The sequence below is a fragment of the Lepidochelys kempii genome, chromosome 1 (genome assembly GCF_965140285.1).
Source record: "Lepidochelys kempii isolate rLepKem1 chromosome 1, rLepKem1.hap1, whole genome shotgun sequence".
Classification (NCBI taxonomy): Eukaryota; Metazoa; Chordata; order Testudines; family Cheloniidae; genus Lepidochelys; species Lepidochelys kempii.
The window spans coordinates 230,314,512-230,331,507 of NC_136380.1; the positions used below are offsets into that span (position 1 = coordinate 230,314,512).

The 16,996-nt window shown below is 43.6% G+C and overlaps 1 protein-coding gene across 2 annotated transcripts in view; it reads left to right on the forward strand.

Moving 5' to 3' along the window:
- Positions 1-9,002: 9,002 nt before the first annotated feature.
- The window catches only part of TTLL12 (tubulin tyrosine ligase like 12), a 66,795-nt gene continuing 58,801 nt past the window's right edge, over positions 9,003-16,996 (forward strand). Inside the window, exon 1 of one of the 2 annotated variants that reach the window (XM_073316866.2) lies at positions 9,003-9,283. In XM_073316866.2, the coding sequence (XP_073172967.1) occupies positions 9,128-9,283 (156 nt within the window). In that variant the 5' untranslated portion in view covers positions 9,003-9,127. The remainder of the gene's footprint in view (positions 9,284-16,996) is intronic. The other variant, XM_073316858.2, reaches the window with a different exon arrangement.

Here is a 16,996-nt window from a genome sequence, read left to right on the forward strand (position 1 = left end):
ACATACGAACTTTTGCAGTTGGGTTTCAACTTTTGCTTATGTATGGCACTGATTCTACTTTTAAAGACAATAACTCTAGGTTCTATTCTATGGCATTTTAGGAATATTCAGTACATTGTATTTTAAATGACTGTAGTAAAGGAGTAACTTTAATTTAACACTTGCATTGTTTTCATTCGGTGACTGTAGCTTTATACTTCCACAGCATACCCAGAAATGTGTACTCTAAGAAATACAGCTGAATTACTTATCTCTAATTAATCTTCCACATTCAGGAAAACAACAAAGAGCTCTGTTTAACAAAATTTTATTTTAATGAATGAGAAACATCTTGTCTTTTTTCTTGTTTTTCTTTTTAACATTTTTTTAATTAAAATTATTTTGTAAATATGTTTTTTCTGCATTTTATACCTTGGAAATACTGCTAGTTTGCATTGACAGCAGTGGTTACTGAAATGTGATGATTAAAAAGTTACATTAGGGCCCGGGTTGCATTTAGTCAGTTGCAAGATTCATTGCTATGGTTAGTCCTGTTATTCCTGCAGTCTCCCTGGGATCATAACAAAGGTTTTCTCGGGCAATATAGCCTGCTAGTAGTGGTAGCAGTGACTATCAATTACCATTCTGAAGCGCTTACTGTTTTCATAACATAAAGAACATGTAAGTTAAAGTAAGCGTTAGCTTGATTAAGGGGAAAAAATAAAGTCCAGAAACAAAAAGGGGATTCAGAACATTATGCCCAGTATAGTACAGAGATCAGGAAAAGTACACTATATCTGTGTGACTTGGTTGCCGTGGAAGTGGTAAAACTACGCATTGGTCCTGATCTGGGAGTCCTTAATCAGGCAAAACTGCCACTAAGATCGGTGAGAGTTTTGCCTGATTAAAGTCAACTATATCCTTTATATGTTTAACAGGAACTTCTGTTAGGCTAGACCTGGGGGGAAAATTACTGGTAATATGATACTGGTTTATGTACTGTTTTGCTGTTTATAGATCACTGGGCATGAGTGATGATTTGAACTAAATCCTTGTAGCTGCTGCTGATGAGGCTAAGGTTTACTGTTTTGCTGTTTATAGATCACTGGGCATGAGTGATGATTTGAACTAAATCCTTGTAGCTGCTGCTGGTGAGGCTAAGGTTTACTGTTTTGCTGTTTATAGATCACTGGGCATGAGTGATGATTTGAACTAAATCCTTGTAGCTGCTGCTGGTGAGGCTAAGGTTTACTGTTTTGCTGTTTATAGATCACTGGGCATGAGTGATGATTTGAACTAAATCCTTGTAGCTGCTGCTGGTGAGGCTAAGGTTTTTTACCTATGTAAATTATGTACAAACAGCTATTTCCATATGAATTGTACCATGTTAGTTAGAGCAAAGATAGTGAATAACTGTACAAAGTTTGATACTTAGAAAATAAAATACAGTGGTCTGAGCTTTACCGACATTTTAACAAAACTGACAGATTCAGTAGTAGCAAATGTTGTTGTAAATGTATCTTATCTAACTCTACATTTCCCTTTGCCTCTGTATAGCAATAGCTTTGTTTAATATGTCAAAGCTCAAAATGAAGCATGTAATAAAACTTTTGCTAGAATCACTTTCATAATAAACGTAAAATGGAATACATGCTCTCTACTCCTCTCATTCTTGTGCCTGGGCAAACAGTGCAGGCGCAGGCCGAATGCACAGAATAATCGGATGCGAAAACTTTTTGTAATAATGTCATTTTTATATCTTTGGCTAATCTGCACTGGTGAACAATGAGGCGCTTCTGATACGCAGACAGCAGGCAGAGTTCATTAGTGTTGAGCATCACAGACTTGTTTCTTACAGATAGCCTGCAAGTGGGGATCTCGTAGTGACAGGTGTTCCCACCATGTTTTCTCCATGGTAAACAAGCCCCAGATGTGCCACATTTACTCTTTTCATATTTGGGTCTTTGGTTACTTTCGAAGATGTGGGGGAGTGGGTAGCGGTCATGGCCAAGGGAGAGCCACATATCACCCACTCCAACAACCTTAGAATTTCCTTGCATAAAGTAATTCTGACGCTATCAGGTTTACCTCATGTGGATTCCGACACTACATTTTCAGACTCCCCTCAGCTGATGAGTTGGCCCAGACACAGGCAGAGTGTCGATGAGCATGGCTCCTTAGGGATGGAGGTGCTGGCCCTCTGTGGAATCCACCCCAGATCTTAGGAGGCCTGTGACTTTCATACACACCTGCTGCCCGTTCCATGGAGCGGTGAGTGAGCAGGAGGGGAATCCCACTCCTGCCCCTGACATGATGATTTGGAAGAAAGGCCAAAAGTCAAAACTTAGAGTTCCCCAGCCCCTCCAATCTTTATTCCAGAGGAAAACATGATTTTGCCCAATGTCATTTCCATAGAACATTCTTACGTACTGAAACAATGGGACTGTTGTTGATTTTGATATGTCACATGTATAATCATTATGCAGCTTCAATCTAGTGAACCAACACAAATTGCCCATCAATGGATAGCCCAGATGGTGAGTAGATGGTAAACTGAAAAGGAAATAGGAAAACAGAGCATCTGTAGGAACATCAACAGATCATTAAAAGATGTTGTAAAAGGTGTAAACTACCATCAGATATATGTAGTGTACTATTCTAGACTGAAAGAATGGATGTTAAATCAATTGAGAGATTATTATTATTAAGAGGCATCAGCTTTGTCACCTAGTAGCTGCTTGCAGACAGATTAATACAGTTGCTGGAGGTTGTGGTGGGTTTTGTTTGGGTTTTTTTAACATTATAATAATTTATCTCATGTAGAGCAGACTCATGATAGTGGACATACTAGAATGAATGGTTTTCTGCTGATAGATAAATGCCAAGCAGTTTATTTTGACAACAGGAATAATTTCTCATGTGACAAAATTCTGCTCCATTGATTTTACTTATGTTGTACCAAATTATGAACGGTATAGATATTATGAGCATGACTGACAGAAGTAGGTGCTGCATAGAAAGTTGCAAATTTATTATGGGTAATTCGCCGATGCTTGTTGTAATTTACTCCTTTACTGTGAGAAAGAATTGGCCTCAAAATAAATTAGTCTTTGAAAAAACAAAATAACATTTTTTAATACAAGACTTACAAGTTTATATTTTTCCCAACTTTTAGAGCTTGTCTTCACATGCAGTGCTAGAGTGGGGCACCTTCGGTGCCCAGTGCAGCTGTGTTGTGGTAGAGCTTTAGAAAAGACACTACGACACCGACAGGAAAGCTTCTCCCATCAGCGTAGTTAATCCGCCGCCCCGAGAAGGGTACCTTTCCCACACCTGAAAAAGAACACGCTGTGGCTCAAAACCTTCTCTCTCTCACCAACAGCGGATGGTCCAATAAAATATATTCCCTCACCCACCCTGTCTCTCTAATATCCTGGGACCAACGGGGCTACAAACTGCACTGCATACAACTTGGGCAAGATACTTCGTCTTGCTGTGCCTTAGTTCCCCATCTGTAAAATGAAATTCTATTTCTTTTCTCACACCATTTGTATTGTCTAGACTGTAAAGTTTTCAGGACAGGGACTGTGTCTTACTGTGTGTAGGTGCAGCATCCAACACAATGGGGCCCCAGTCTCAGTGGTGCCTCTAAATGCTACAGTGATGCAGGTAATACTAATAGGATGTATATGATCCTCAGAGTTTGGAACTGGACCCAAACTTTCCCAAAGCTCAAGGAAGTTTGGATCAGCATTTGGATTCAGGTCCATCTCTACTTTTATTTTTAGACAACAGTCAGTCAGCCAGCAATCTGGTGTTGGATCATATTAAAGAAGTTCTGTATTAAAATCACAAATGAGTTTGATTCCCCAGAGTTTCAATTCCAGGGTATTACTAATTAAGAGGTCTCTTGGTTTTTGGTGCTGTTTCTCTCCCTCTATGTGTGAAACTTGCAAGCTGCTAATTGTGTTAGTACATTCTAAGACAGAGTCTGTTCTCAAAGCAATTCACAGAGAGAGAGACTCAAAGCAATACTCTAACAACAGAAACAGCACCCAGAGACTCCCCACCCTTTCCTTGTATTAACAATTGTGATTAAAATAGAGATAGAGGATGCATGTGGATGGATGCTTGGTGTGGATAATAACTGAATGATCAGGGAGGTGCCAGCCTAAGAATCCAGTGTCCATCGGCTGAAGAAGGCATCAAGTGGAAATAACCAGAGGACCCTCCCGCCCCCGGAGGGCAGACTGGAATCCACCCAACAGCCTCAAGAATGGGAGAACCAAAGAACAAGATAACATCTTGGAGCCGTCAGGAATGTACTATCTGCTGATTGATTCAGCAACAGCATGATGAAGCAATTCCCATAGACTGGCATAGGAAGAAATTCCTATAAAAATAGACTCTAAAAAGTGAGAACTTTGGGGTCTGATTCTGCAAACCAACTTCCAGGAGCATCAGATGAGCATCTGACAAGGCCCTGCTCCCTCCTCATGTCCAGGCCACCTGGCCAGTGGCTTGGCATGAGCAACTCTAAGGCTGGTAACTATGATAACCACCTTGCAGAACCTCTGTGTGTGTGTGTGTGTGTGTGTGTGTGTGTGTGAATAAATATGAGATTGAATGGAATGTTATAACTATAACTAACTGTTTACTACGATTCTTTCTGTATTCACAATAAATGTGGTATTTTGCCTTTTTCCCTTTAATAAGATCCTGCTGGTTTTTATTTTATTGGTACAACACTGGCAGGGTACCCTCAGGTATAAGTGCGATACAGTAGGCATCTAGATTTGAGCCTAACATCTAGGCAGATAGACTGAAGAACAAGCTGGGTTTAGGCCCAAAATAGGTATCTTGGAAGGGCTGCATGTTATCACTGACTCTTGTCAACTGTGATATTGAAGAAATTTGAAGAGCCACTGATGGAAAACCCACAGGAGGGTGTATCCACTGTTGGATGAAAAATTAGTTATTTGTGCCTTGCAGATGATATTGATCTAATTGGATCATCATAAGAAGTGCCAAAATTGTCAGAAAGAGTAGCAGTAGAAGCAGAAAAGTTAAGTCTAAAGATATCACACAAAAAAACAAAGACAATGGTGACATCTAAGTTGATTGAAAAAGTGAAGCTATTTCTACCAAAATCTGAGGAAGAATTAGAGTGCATTGAGCACATCAAATAGCTAGGTACTATGACTGCAAGGGACCCTTAACATAATTTAGAGATTTGACGTACAATTGGACTTGCAACTGCTGCTCTAGTGACGCTCGGTCTGGTGAAGCAAAGGCATTACCATGCACTGTGAAATGAAATTGCTTGTCTTCAGCATCTTGCTATATGCATGCAAGACATGGATGCTAAGGAAACTCAGATATTCAGAGGCTTTCTGCAATCAAACTGGAGTGCTACAGGTAATTGCTGCATGTTACCTATCCCTCACACACAACTAGCCATGAGGAAATCACCTGGATTTACAGCATATAAGTGGAGAGATACTAGATATCATCAAGATAATTGGACAAAGAAAACTTGAGTTTGCACGACATGCGAGTGGATGAGCCGTATTGGTGCCAAGTGCCAGAAGCGGGAGTGCCTGCAGTGAATGTGGTTTGACAATGCAGCTGACTGGACAGGATGTGATATGACATGCTTCTCAAGGTCGAAGACCACAAAACGTGGAGGAAAATTGCTAACCAAGGATTCTCTTGTGTTATGTTTACTGTTCATTGTGCTATGACTCAGTAATGCTTTGCACTATGAGAGAATATATCTACGTATGTATTGAGTTGAAGGCAAAGACAGAAAAGACAAAAAGCTCATCCGAAACTTCACAACCACAATGCAGTGTCTAGGCAGGCAATGTCACCATGATACTTTGTCATTCGTCCTCCACATTTTAATCACAGCATCCATATTTTTTTAACCCACAATATGTAGCAAAAGAATGTATGATGAAATGAGAACAGTGCACCAGGATACAAAACCAAGGAGCAATCAAAGCTGGAAATACGAATATTTAATCATCACATACTGTTTAAATCTGTAGCTGTTTTTAGCCATAGCCTTCATAATAAAGCCTTCATGGTGGTAGGCGGAGGGAAACAACCAGAGGATATGGCAAGGATGACCTATCCCCCTTTGATTAAGAATGTTTGCCCATCATTTTCATTCAGGTGTCCAGTCTGAGCAATGAGTTGGATCCTCAACTGCAGCTGGATGATTGTAGAGCAGCAGCGTCCAGGAATGTTTTTTTTTAACCATCTGCACCTCGGCAAGAGATTGCTACTGTTTCTTTCAGATATGGACCTTGCTACTATGAGCCATGCCTTTATTACCATTACCACAGTGTGCTCCACACAGGGATGCACCATAAATCAATCCAGAGATATGCGACAGAGCAGTAAGCAGATGCCCGCCTGCTAAGCAGGTCATCTGTAGCCCATCATCTGCACTGGCTGCCTATTGGTTTCTGGGTTGAGTTCATGGTGTTAGCTTGGATCTATAAAGCCCTGCTAGAACCTTGCTGCTTATGAGACCACCTCTCTCCCTGTGCCACAGTGCTCCAGAGTTGCTATCAGCAGAGGTGATCGAGTTGAATCCCACTTCATTTGAGAGGAGGCTGGGTGGTACAGCATACACTGTGAGCTCTGAAACTAACTCCTCCATCTGATCTAAAAATGACCCTGATCTGTTCACTCTCAGAGCATGCTGCAAGGTGCATCTATTTACGGGGATGGGGTTTAATGAGAGGTTACATCAATGTGGGAGTAAAGGAGTTTTGTGTATTAAGTTCTGTAGAGGATTCAGTGCTGTTGGCTATCAGGGGTAAGCTGCTATGTAAGTTTATTTTTGATTTTGTAACTGGTGCTGGGGGTACCTTGAGCTTTTGGACATACCGCCTTTTTATTATTGTAGGTAGGTAGGTAAGTAAGTATAGGGCCAGATCCACAGAGTTGCCAACCCTTGTGAATGTATCATGCAGCTCACAATACTTTATGGGGTTGCCATTAGTGCTTGCATCAAACTATGGCTGCCATCTCCCATTGTTTCTGTAAGATTAAAGCCAGGCTGCCACTCTATGGGGGAGGATGCTGGCCAGGAAACTATGAGGAGACAGAGGAATGTAGAGAGGATGGGGGAGGGGGAGGCCTGAGGGAGTGCCAGGGAATATGGGCGGGGGGGAGGCAGGGTAGAAACTGACAGGGATACTGGGGAATGTGAGGAGAGCAGGAAGGATAACGTAAAGAGCAACAGGAGGTGGGGAATGTAGATGGTAGACTGGTGACAAGAGAATGGGTGACTATGGAGGGAGAATGTTAGGGGTCATTGAGACTGGGTGGAAAAGTGAGAGAGACAGGATAATGATAGGGAAGGGGGATGAGGAAGGACGCATGGAAGCTCCCCTTCCCAGGGATTAGGAGAGGGTAGGTAGAGTCCCCTCCAACCATCCACCTGAGAGGCCTGTATTTTTCATGTATATTAAATGTTGAATCTTGAATCTGAAATGTTTGTGTACACTTGGGGGGGGGGGAAGCTTGCCCCTAATAGCGCAAAAAACAGAAGGCAAAAACAGAAGACAGAAGACAAAAACTACCCACATTTTTTAGAAAAATCATGATTTTAAAGCAAATTCATGATTTATGATTTTTACTGCTCAGTGTTGGCAATCCTGACTCCATCTCCTCTTGTATATTGACCTGCTGGAGCAGACATAGGTGCATACTCTATCCAAGGAAAATCCACATTGAGAGGAGATTGCAGCCATACAAGGCATCCACAACTCCTGAAGAGCTCCCATGCAGCAAGAAGAGCCTAAAAAGGTGGACAGCTCTGGCCTGAGGAGAGTCTTAGTGACAGCAGTCAATTCCATCCACAACGTTTATGGTGCCTCAAGCAAAACTGAATTAAGCAGCTCCATCCCATATTAAATAAGAACATGTACAGATTTAGCAGGAATTATTTCACCTTACAAACTGAAAACTTTGGGAATTTGCTTCCCTGCAAAAAGTGCCAACAAAAACACATAATTTGCCTATCAAAGTGGTAGACTGAGACATCCATAAAGTGAGAGGTGAAGATTAAAAAAGCACATTCTGTATTTCCACAATCATTTTAAAAACAAATTTGTTTTATACCATTGATGGTGTCTCTCTGGTTTCTCTCTGTTTGGACAATGAAAATAGATTACTCAGTTTCACTTTGGTTACAGGTTTCAGAGTAGCAGCCGTGTTAGTCTGTATTCGCAAAAAGAAAAGGAGTACTTGTGGCACCTTAGAGACTAACCAATTTATTTGAGCATAAGCTTCCGTGAGCTACAGCTCACTTCATTGGATGCATTCAGGGGCCTGAACATCTCCACTGAATGCATCCGATGAAGTGAGCTGTAGCTCAGGGAAGCTTATGCTCAAATAAATTGGTTAGTCTCTAAGGTGCCACAAGTCCTCCTTTTCACCTTGGTTACAGTTCGGCTCCAGGCTTACACTGAATTCCAGATGGAGCTGATTGCAGGATTTTGGGGGCCTTTTTGGAAAACCCATTACAAACAATAATTTGAAAAAGTTGCTGGAATGTGATCAAGGAGTGGCTGGCATCATATGGACTGTGGAGAAGTGTCTAAAAAACAGTGCAAGAGGCTGTAAGTGGAGTTGAAATGAATTCATTTCATGTATTAAACATTGGCAGATCTGCCCTGAACCAACATCCTGGCCCCGAACACCTCTGATCTTTGGACATTCGCATCTATGGACCTATTTCACCAGGCGCCCTATCTTTGTAACGAGCCAAACCGAAACACCCTCCAAAAAAACAAACAAACAAAAAAAAAAACCCAGCCCACGCCACGCTGGTGTGGTTGAAATCTGGAGGTGATTTTTTGCCGGCTGCCTATTTGCCAGCCAGCTAACGGGCCACTGCAGCGGCCGGGTGCAGCCCGGCTCTCCCGGCACTCGCACAGGGCGCCGCGCCCACTGCTCCGGGAGGGGGGAGGCGGAAATAACCCCGCTGCAAACCCCCCCCCCCCGCAGCGCAGGGGCCCGGACTGCGGGCGCTCGGTGATTTCCAGCCCCCGCCAGCGGCGCGGGGAGCCCTGTGCCTTTAAAGCGAGTCCCCGCCCAGCAGGCTTTGGCGTCGTGCTCGCGGGCGATGGCAGGGAGACGCCCCAGAGGCGGCGGCGGCGGCATGGCGGGGGAGCGCCCCGAGGAGCACCGGGCGTTCGTGGCCCTGCACGGAGCGGCGCTGGGCGCCTCGGGGGTGCCCCCGCTCTACTGGGAGCGCCTGCGGCACAAGCTGGAGAACGAGGTGGGCGCCGTGCGGGGCCGGGGCCGGGGCGTGGAGGGGGTGGGGGGTCCCCCGGGAACATCCCTGGCGGGCGCCGGAGCCGCCTGCACGTGCTCCCCGAGGGTGGCACTTTCCTGCCGGTGTTCGGTTAAAGGATCTCCTGGCTGGAAGGGCTTTTCTCCCCGCTTTGTTTCCCGGGGAGCCCGCTGAGCCGCTCCGCTCTCTTCTTCAGGCTGGCTTGGAAAGGAAACTCGGCTCGCTTGGGCGCTTTGAAGTCGTGCGCGGTTGGCCTTACATCCTAGGGGAGGGACAGGGAGTGCGTGGAGAGCTTTTCTCTGGATCTTTCTACAAGTGTCTGAAGCTAATGGTGATGTTTGGCCTCATCACAGTCTGTAGGTCTGGGTGTCTTTAAAATGCTGCCCAAATACTAATGAAACCTCTCTAGCACGTGAAATGCAGCTGAAGTTATTCTTCCTTCCTCAGTATAGTTTGGCTTTCGGTGGCCGCGGGTGGGGGAGGGCCGTGACAAAGGGAAAAACTCCAAAAATATTAAACCACGCAGCAAATGCTCCTAGAGCCCATAACAAAATAATAGTATTTTCTCTATATTCGCAAAAAGAAAAGGAGGACTTGTGGCACCTTGGAGACTAAGCAATTTATTTGAGCATAAGCTTTCGTGAGCTACAGCTCACTTTATCGGATGCATACTGTGGAAAATGTAGAAGATCTCTTTATACACACAAATATCCCCCACTCTCCTGCTGGTAATAGCTTATCTAAAGTGACCACTCTCCTTACAAAGTGTATGATTATCAAGTTGGGCCATTTCCAGCAGGTGAGAGAACCTGGATTTGTGCTGGGGTGGGGGGAGGTATTTTTTCATGCTTTGTGTGTATGGAAAGTGTAGAAGATCTTTTTACAGTATGCATCCGATGAAGTGAGCTGTAGCTCACAAAAGCTCATGCTCAAATAAATTGCTTAGTCTCTAAGGTGCCACAAGTCCTCCTTTTCTTTTTGCGAATACAGACTAACACGGCTGTTACTCTAAAACCTTTCTCTATATTATTAGTTTATATTGCAGTTGTGTGTAGAGGCCCGAGTAAGGATCGTGGCCCCCAATGTGCTAGGTACTGTACGAACACCCAAAGACAATGTCCTTGGAAAGCTTAAAATATAGACCTGTGCAGAGGAGGTTTCCTGGCAGTTTTGAAAAAAGGTATGAATCGATCTATTGCTCCATAGCGCAGGAGAGAGTGGAATTTTTTGTCAGCTGTGTTTTGTGAATCTAAAATAGTAAGCTATAACTAGGAAATATATCCCTAACATCGTGTAATCATTGATAGAAGGCTTTAGGGGTTTTGGAAGCTGACGGGTGGTGCTATGCAATAAGTGAGATCTAAAGAACATTGGGGAGAGGGCCTTGCTATATCATGTAGCCCCCAGCACTTGGCACTAAAGGGGACATTAAAAAACCAAAAGGAGTACTTGTGGCACCTTAGAGACTAACCAGTTTATTTGAGCATGAGCTTTCGTGAGCTACAGCTCACTTCATCGGATGCGGCTGTTACTCTGAAACCTGTCATTAAAAAACCAGTGAGCTGTTGTATCTAAATATTGGCGTTTTCAGTAACCTTAACGTATCATGGGTTGGTGTGGTTTTTTTTTGTAAAACAAACAAAAAAACCCTCTCTTTATCAACCCATTTGACTTCCAGATTTGCCCACTTGGCTTTCTGGTTAAGAACAGCTCCATCCAGCTCTCTTGAGAGCCTGTAAGTGCCATCCTTTGAATTGGCTCTAGCTCTGGAGATTAGAGTACTATACCGAACTCTATGGGAACATGTACTGCCACTGCACCAGTGGACTTTCCCCCTTCATGTTTTCTTACTACAGACTGGCAGTAGCCACTTCAAAGTTACAATAGGAAACTAGCTTAAACTTTTTATGCTTAACTTGACTTTTTAAAACCGGGAGGGGTGGGAGATCCACCTCATCTTCATTTGATGATGATTTAACTGGGAATTGGTCCTGCTTTGAGCAGGGGGTTGGACTAGATGACCTTCTGGGGTCCCTTCCAACCCTGATATTCTATGATTCTATTTACACAATTTCCCCCAAAATAATTTAGTGCCTGATAGCTCATCTGCACATCTTATCCTTGGGTACTAAATTCCTATGAAGTTCAAAAAATACAAAGAAAAAAGAGGTTCTAAAATGATGCAATTTAAATAATTTCTTGTTGATGACTTTCTTAAAATGTCACTTTTTTTTTGGTTTTGTTTTTATCATATGTCCAAAATGGTTTGGCCTAAAAACTCAAAATTCTGTCCCTGAAACGACTTGCACATGAGTGACTTCATACACAACACATATGCTTAGGAGTCCCATTTGCAAGTTTTGTTGGCTTTGCTGGGGAGAAATTTATTTACATGTTTTAGGGGGAATTAGTGGGGGGGAAATTGTGATCATATTATAGGCAAGCCTGATAACACTGCTGCTGTTAAGGTTGCCACAGAGGTCTCATTATAAGACCCTGTTTCAAATTGCTTATGACTTCGCCAAACTTTAAACATTTGGGCTGAAATCTTCCATGCTGGTATCTGCCTCATGGTAAATTTTGTGGAAAATTTTAGTCAAACTGTTCATCTGTTTCAAAGAACTATTATTATTTTATTTTGGCCCATGTTAAAAACAACAAAAAGGTGACTTTTCCGTGATTGGAGCATGATTTGGAGCAGGGATGTGGGGGATGAGCCTTCATGATGGGGATGGGCCTGTGGAAAATCTGCCCCAAAATGGCATTTCACCCACGCTCGTCAGCCACTTGTAAGAATTTAACATCTAAATCCCTGAAGATTCTGTCTCTACTGGGCCCACTTGAGCATCTCATACCTCCTAGTGCAGACTTGCCTTTGCATGTGCCATCTGAGCATGCTCCCTCCAGCCCAGGGCTATAGGGCTGAAGCTGGAATTTCCTGGTAGTGGCTGCTATGGTCCGAGGTGGGGCTGGATACCAGAACTGAGAGCAGAGAGTGAGTCTGTCCTGTGCTCTAGATGACGCCCTTACTGGGACCCAGACAGAATGGAGGAGGAAGCTGTCTGTCTGATTCTAATGCAGAGGGGACAAAAGCCACACCTGAGGAGTGAAAGGAGTAGATTGAGACAAGGAGTCTGAGTCTGGAAGTGGTGGGGGGAGGAGGGAGAAACTGCCTGGGGAGTTAGAGAGACAGACTAGCTTGGCAAGGAGGCTGGGAGCTGGGTGGAGAGGCTGGGAGTTGAGGTCGGGAGGGCAAGCGGAGGAGGGTAGGCTGTGAGTGGGAGTGCTTGAGGGAAAGAGCACTTGGGGCTGGGGGGCAGTTGTTGGCCTTATTGAATTCCGGGAGGCAACACGGAGACTGGACAAGGGAGACCAGGACTGACTGGATAAGCTAGGAACCAGCGGGTGGGACAGGGGAGGAGAGGTGACAAGGAGATGCAGTGGAAGGGGAGACTGGGATTGGCTGGACAAGGAGAGTGGGATGGGGAGGGTCGGGAGAGAGAGAGAGATCGGCTGCGGGACTGGGAGGAGGAACTAGGACTGCTGGGCTGGAAGATTGGGACTGAGGCAAGGAGCCAGGGGTGGGAAAGAGAGAGAACTGGGACTGGGACAGAGCAAAAGGTCAAGCAGGAGAGTCAGAGCGGCCCCGACCCGGCACCCTAGCCGGAGCGCTGGAGCTGGGCTGAGCCGCGTGGTGTGGCTCACGGGCCGTAGTTTGCACGCCCCTGTCCGTAGCCCCTGCACGGCTGCCCGCTTCAGGCGGTGTGGGAACTCACAGACACCCATTTCGTCAACAACAACAAAACTTCAAATCCAGACTCCAGCGAGAGGCTGCTGAATTGGAATTCATTTGCAAATTGGATACAATTAACTTAGGCTTGAATAGAGACTGGGAGTGGCTAAGTCATTATGCAAGGTAGCCTATTTCCCCTTGTTTTTTCCTACCACCCCCCCACGTTCTTGTTAAACCCTGGATTTGTGCTGGAAATGGCCCAACTTGATTATCATACACATTGTAAGGAGAGAGATCACTTTAGATAAGCTATTACCAGCAGGAGAGTGGGGTGGGGGGAGGTATTTTTTCATGCTTTATGTGTATAAAAAGATCTTCTACATTTTCCACAGTATGCGTCCGATGAAGTGAGCTGTAGCTCACGAAAGCTTGTGCTCAAATAAATTGGTTAGTCTCTAAGGTGCCACAAGTCCTCCTTTTCATTTTTGTCATGGATATTTTTAGTAAAACTCATGGACAAGTCATGGCTTCTGTGAATTTTTATTTTTTTGCCCCGAATTGTCCATGAGTTTTACTAAAAATATCAGTCACAAAATCTTAGCCTTAATTATGATTCAGTCTTTATGTGATCACATTCTATCTCTCACCCCCACCACGCTCCCAGACCCCTGCCTCATTCAGTACAGAGTCTTGAGGGGGGAAATTTTATGTGCTCATGTGATTAAAGACTGTATCCTAATAAATGTGCACAATGGGACTGAATTAAGTTTGCAAAGGCAGCCTTAATTCTGGCATCTCCTAACTTTTGAGTGCTTGATTTTGCAGCCTTAATAATAATCTTTTATCATATTCACTCTTATCGCAAACTGTTCCTGTACAAAAATGCATATATGGGTGTAAGAGAGTGTGGAAAGAATAATAAAAATAGCTTGGAATAGGACTTGCATACTCTCACACCAAGATAGGAAGGCCGAGGAATGAGTTAAGTAGGAGTTTATTAGAGGAAGGATGTAAACAGGAGGCAGTTAAAAAACAAACAAACAAAAAAAAACTGGTGAAGAGGCTCTGAGTGCTAAATGGTTGCCTTGTCTGGAAGCTAAGAGGAACTCATAAACTGTCAGACTGTTCTGTTAAAATCAGACTGTGGCTTTTTGGTTTTGTTTTGCTAAAGAATGTCTGGTCCTGACTCCTTGTCTATTAGGGCAGGGCAGAGAAATGCTTTGTGCAGAGAGCTGCCATATGGTAGCAGGATGCTGTACTTGTTTCTCTGTTCCTTTTGCTCATGGTTGTAGTCCAAGTTACTCTGTTTGCTTGTACACCAAGCAATGTTCAACATTTTTAATAAATGTATATAGAGAAATTGGCCTGCTGCTGACACCAGGATCTACTGCTAAAGATGCTATTGCTCCCATAGAACTAGAGCGAAGGTCATCTGGGGGAGGGCTAGAAATTCAGAAGGAATTATGTTGAAGAGGCAGTGGACTGGGATAGACATGTAGGGAAAAGAGCGACACTGAGCTATGTTTCCTTACATAGAATGGGGAGCTCTCAGAGAGGCAGGAGTAGGAGGGGCAGGAGAAATGGCAGGCATGGGAAGGGTGGTTGAAAGGGATTGTGGGGTCTTCATGGAGTAGAAGTTAAAGAAAATCAGTGAGTCATGGAGTGGAAGGGGGGAAAGTCCCCTGTGTTTGGTTGGGTGGAAGGAATCTTTTCTCTATGTTAACTTAAGCAAGGCCTAAAATTTTCTAGCAATATAGAATTTTGAGTGTTTTAATGTAGATAAAAGTTCCCCTCTCCCCGTCAGTACCTCTACAATTCACACAAATAGAGCTCTTTCCCAACACAACCCTCAAACACATGTGCACACGCACACATTCCTACCTTTGTTGGATGTGCCGAAACATGCAGGAGCTCTGTTTTAATGGTCTTCATAAGATGTTTTTGGAGCAGGTTTCCTCTCCTGTGAGTCATATATGTCGTTTGGACTTAAGTTGTTGGTTTTCTCATTTTTAAAAAAAACCTGAAATCTCCCAAACAAAACTTTAAAAAGAGTTTAGAAGTGTTCCTGTGGGCTCTGCCAGCAGCTAAAAATCATGTCACGTTTAATTACAAAAATTCTACACTTCAAAACATTGTTCCCTGAAAAGGTAAGAGTGTCTCTTGGAAATAAACCATTTTCCCATCCCCATGTGGGAGACTGCCAGTTCCCTCCTGCCATATAATACTTCATCCTTTCCCCTCCTAAAATTTGCATCTTATATACGTCTGTAACAAATTACTAGGACATCATAAAATCCCATTTCTAGTATATTGTAATGCACAGTATTTTTGTACTGTAAAAAAGTTACACATATAGTTGTTACACCGTATAGTTCAGTACAGACTTGCACGACTTACATAAGCCTATGAACCCCAACAGAGCAATCCAATTGTATTTATAATCATTTCGCTGTTCTATCCACCCGCTACCCTGTGAAGAAGTCCTGTGTGTTCTATAGCAAGGTGAACTTCGGTTCTGTGATAAGGCCTCTAGATTTTGGGGCATTCATTTGTGGCAAACAGAATCTTTGCAGTCGTTTCATTTCAGCTGGAAATTGAGGCTATGATGAAGCAGGAAAAAGAACAATACAGCCAGTACTAACAGGCTTCGTCACTGAGATATTATTGAATGTATTGTGCAGTGCTCCTGCACTTTCAGTATGCTGAAGATTTCTGCGTTGGTTGACAGCACAGCTACATTATGGAAATTGTCAGGGGTACTGGAAGCTTTGGCAGCTGGATAAAGGACAGTTAGGGGGCATGCTTACATGAGGAAGTAGGCTGGAATTGTGGGATAAGTATGTTAACTAGATGTTTCTGCCAAGGTAATATTCAGTTAAATGCTTAAAAGTGTCACCTTTAGTTTTCTGAGGTTAAAAACCCAATTGTGATGAATGCAGATTACCTTGAAAATATGAACGAGGTCGAGTTTGGCTGTCCTCACTTGGGAGCAATTCACACATCTCAGAGCCATGTTCAAGGCTATCTTCACAAATATGGAGACTTCAACGGGTCATGCTGAAAGGTGAACAGTCAGGCTGGAGGGAAGTTACGAGTGGAGTTCCTCCAGGATCCATCTTGGGGCCAGTCTTATTTAACATCTTTATTAATGACGATGCAAAAAGTGGGATTGTGGTAATAAATTTACAGAGCACATAAAGTTGGAAGGTATTACGAAAATGGAGGAGGACTGGAATATCCTACAAAAGCATTTGGATGACCTTGAAAACTGGAGTAATAGAAACGGAATGAAATCTAATAGTGCAAAGTCATGTACTTGGGGACTAACAACAAGGATTTTTGCTATAAACTGCAGACTTCTTAGTTGGAAACAACAGTGAAGGAGAGAGACCTGGGCATATTGGTTGATCACAGCATGACTGGGCTGCCAATGTGATGCAGCCTTGGGGGAAAAAACATAATACAGTCCTAGGATATTTCAGGCGAGGCACTTCCAGTAGAGACGGAGAAGTGTTAGCTCTGTTATATAAGGCACTGGTCAGACCTCATCTGGAATACTGTGTTCAGCTCTGGTCTCCCATGTTTAAGAAAGATGAATCCAGACTGAACAGGTGCAGAGAAGGGCTAATAAGATGATCAGAGGAATTGAGAACCTGCCTTATGAGAGGAGACTTAAGAAGCTTGGCTTGTTCAGCCTATCCAAACAAAGACTGAGGAGAGAGGCGATTATTTTGCATGAACACATAAGAGAGATAAATACTTGGGAGTGAGAGGAGTTATTTGAGTTGAGGGCCAGTGCTGGCACAAGAACAAATAGATATAAACTGGCCATCAGCAAGTTTAGGCTTGTAATTAGATGATGGTTTCCAACCATCCGAGGAGTGAAGTTCTGGAACAGCCTTCCAAGGAGAGTAGTCGAGGCTGTTATAAACATAAAGATAAGGGTAGCATAAAATCCCTCCTTG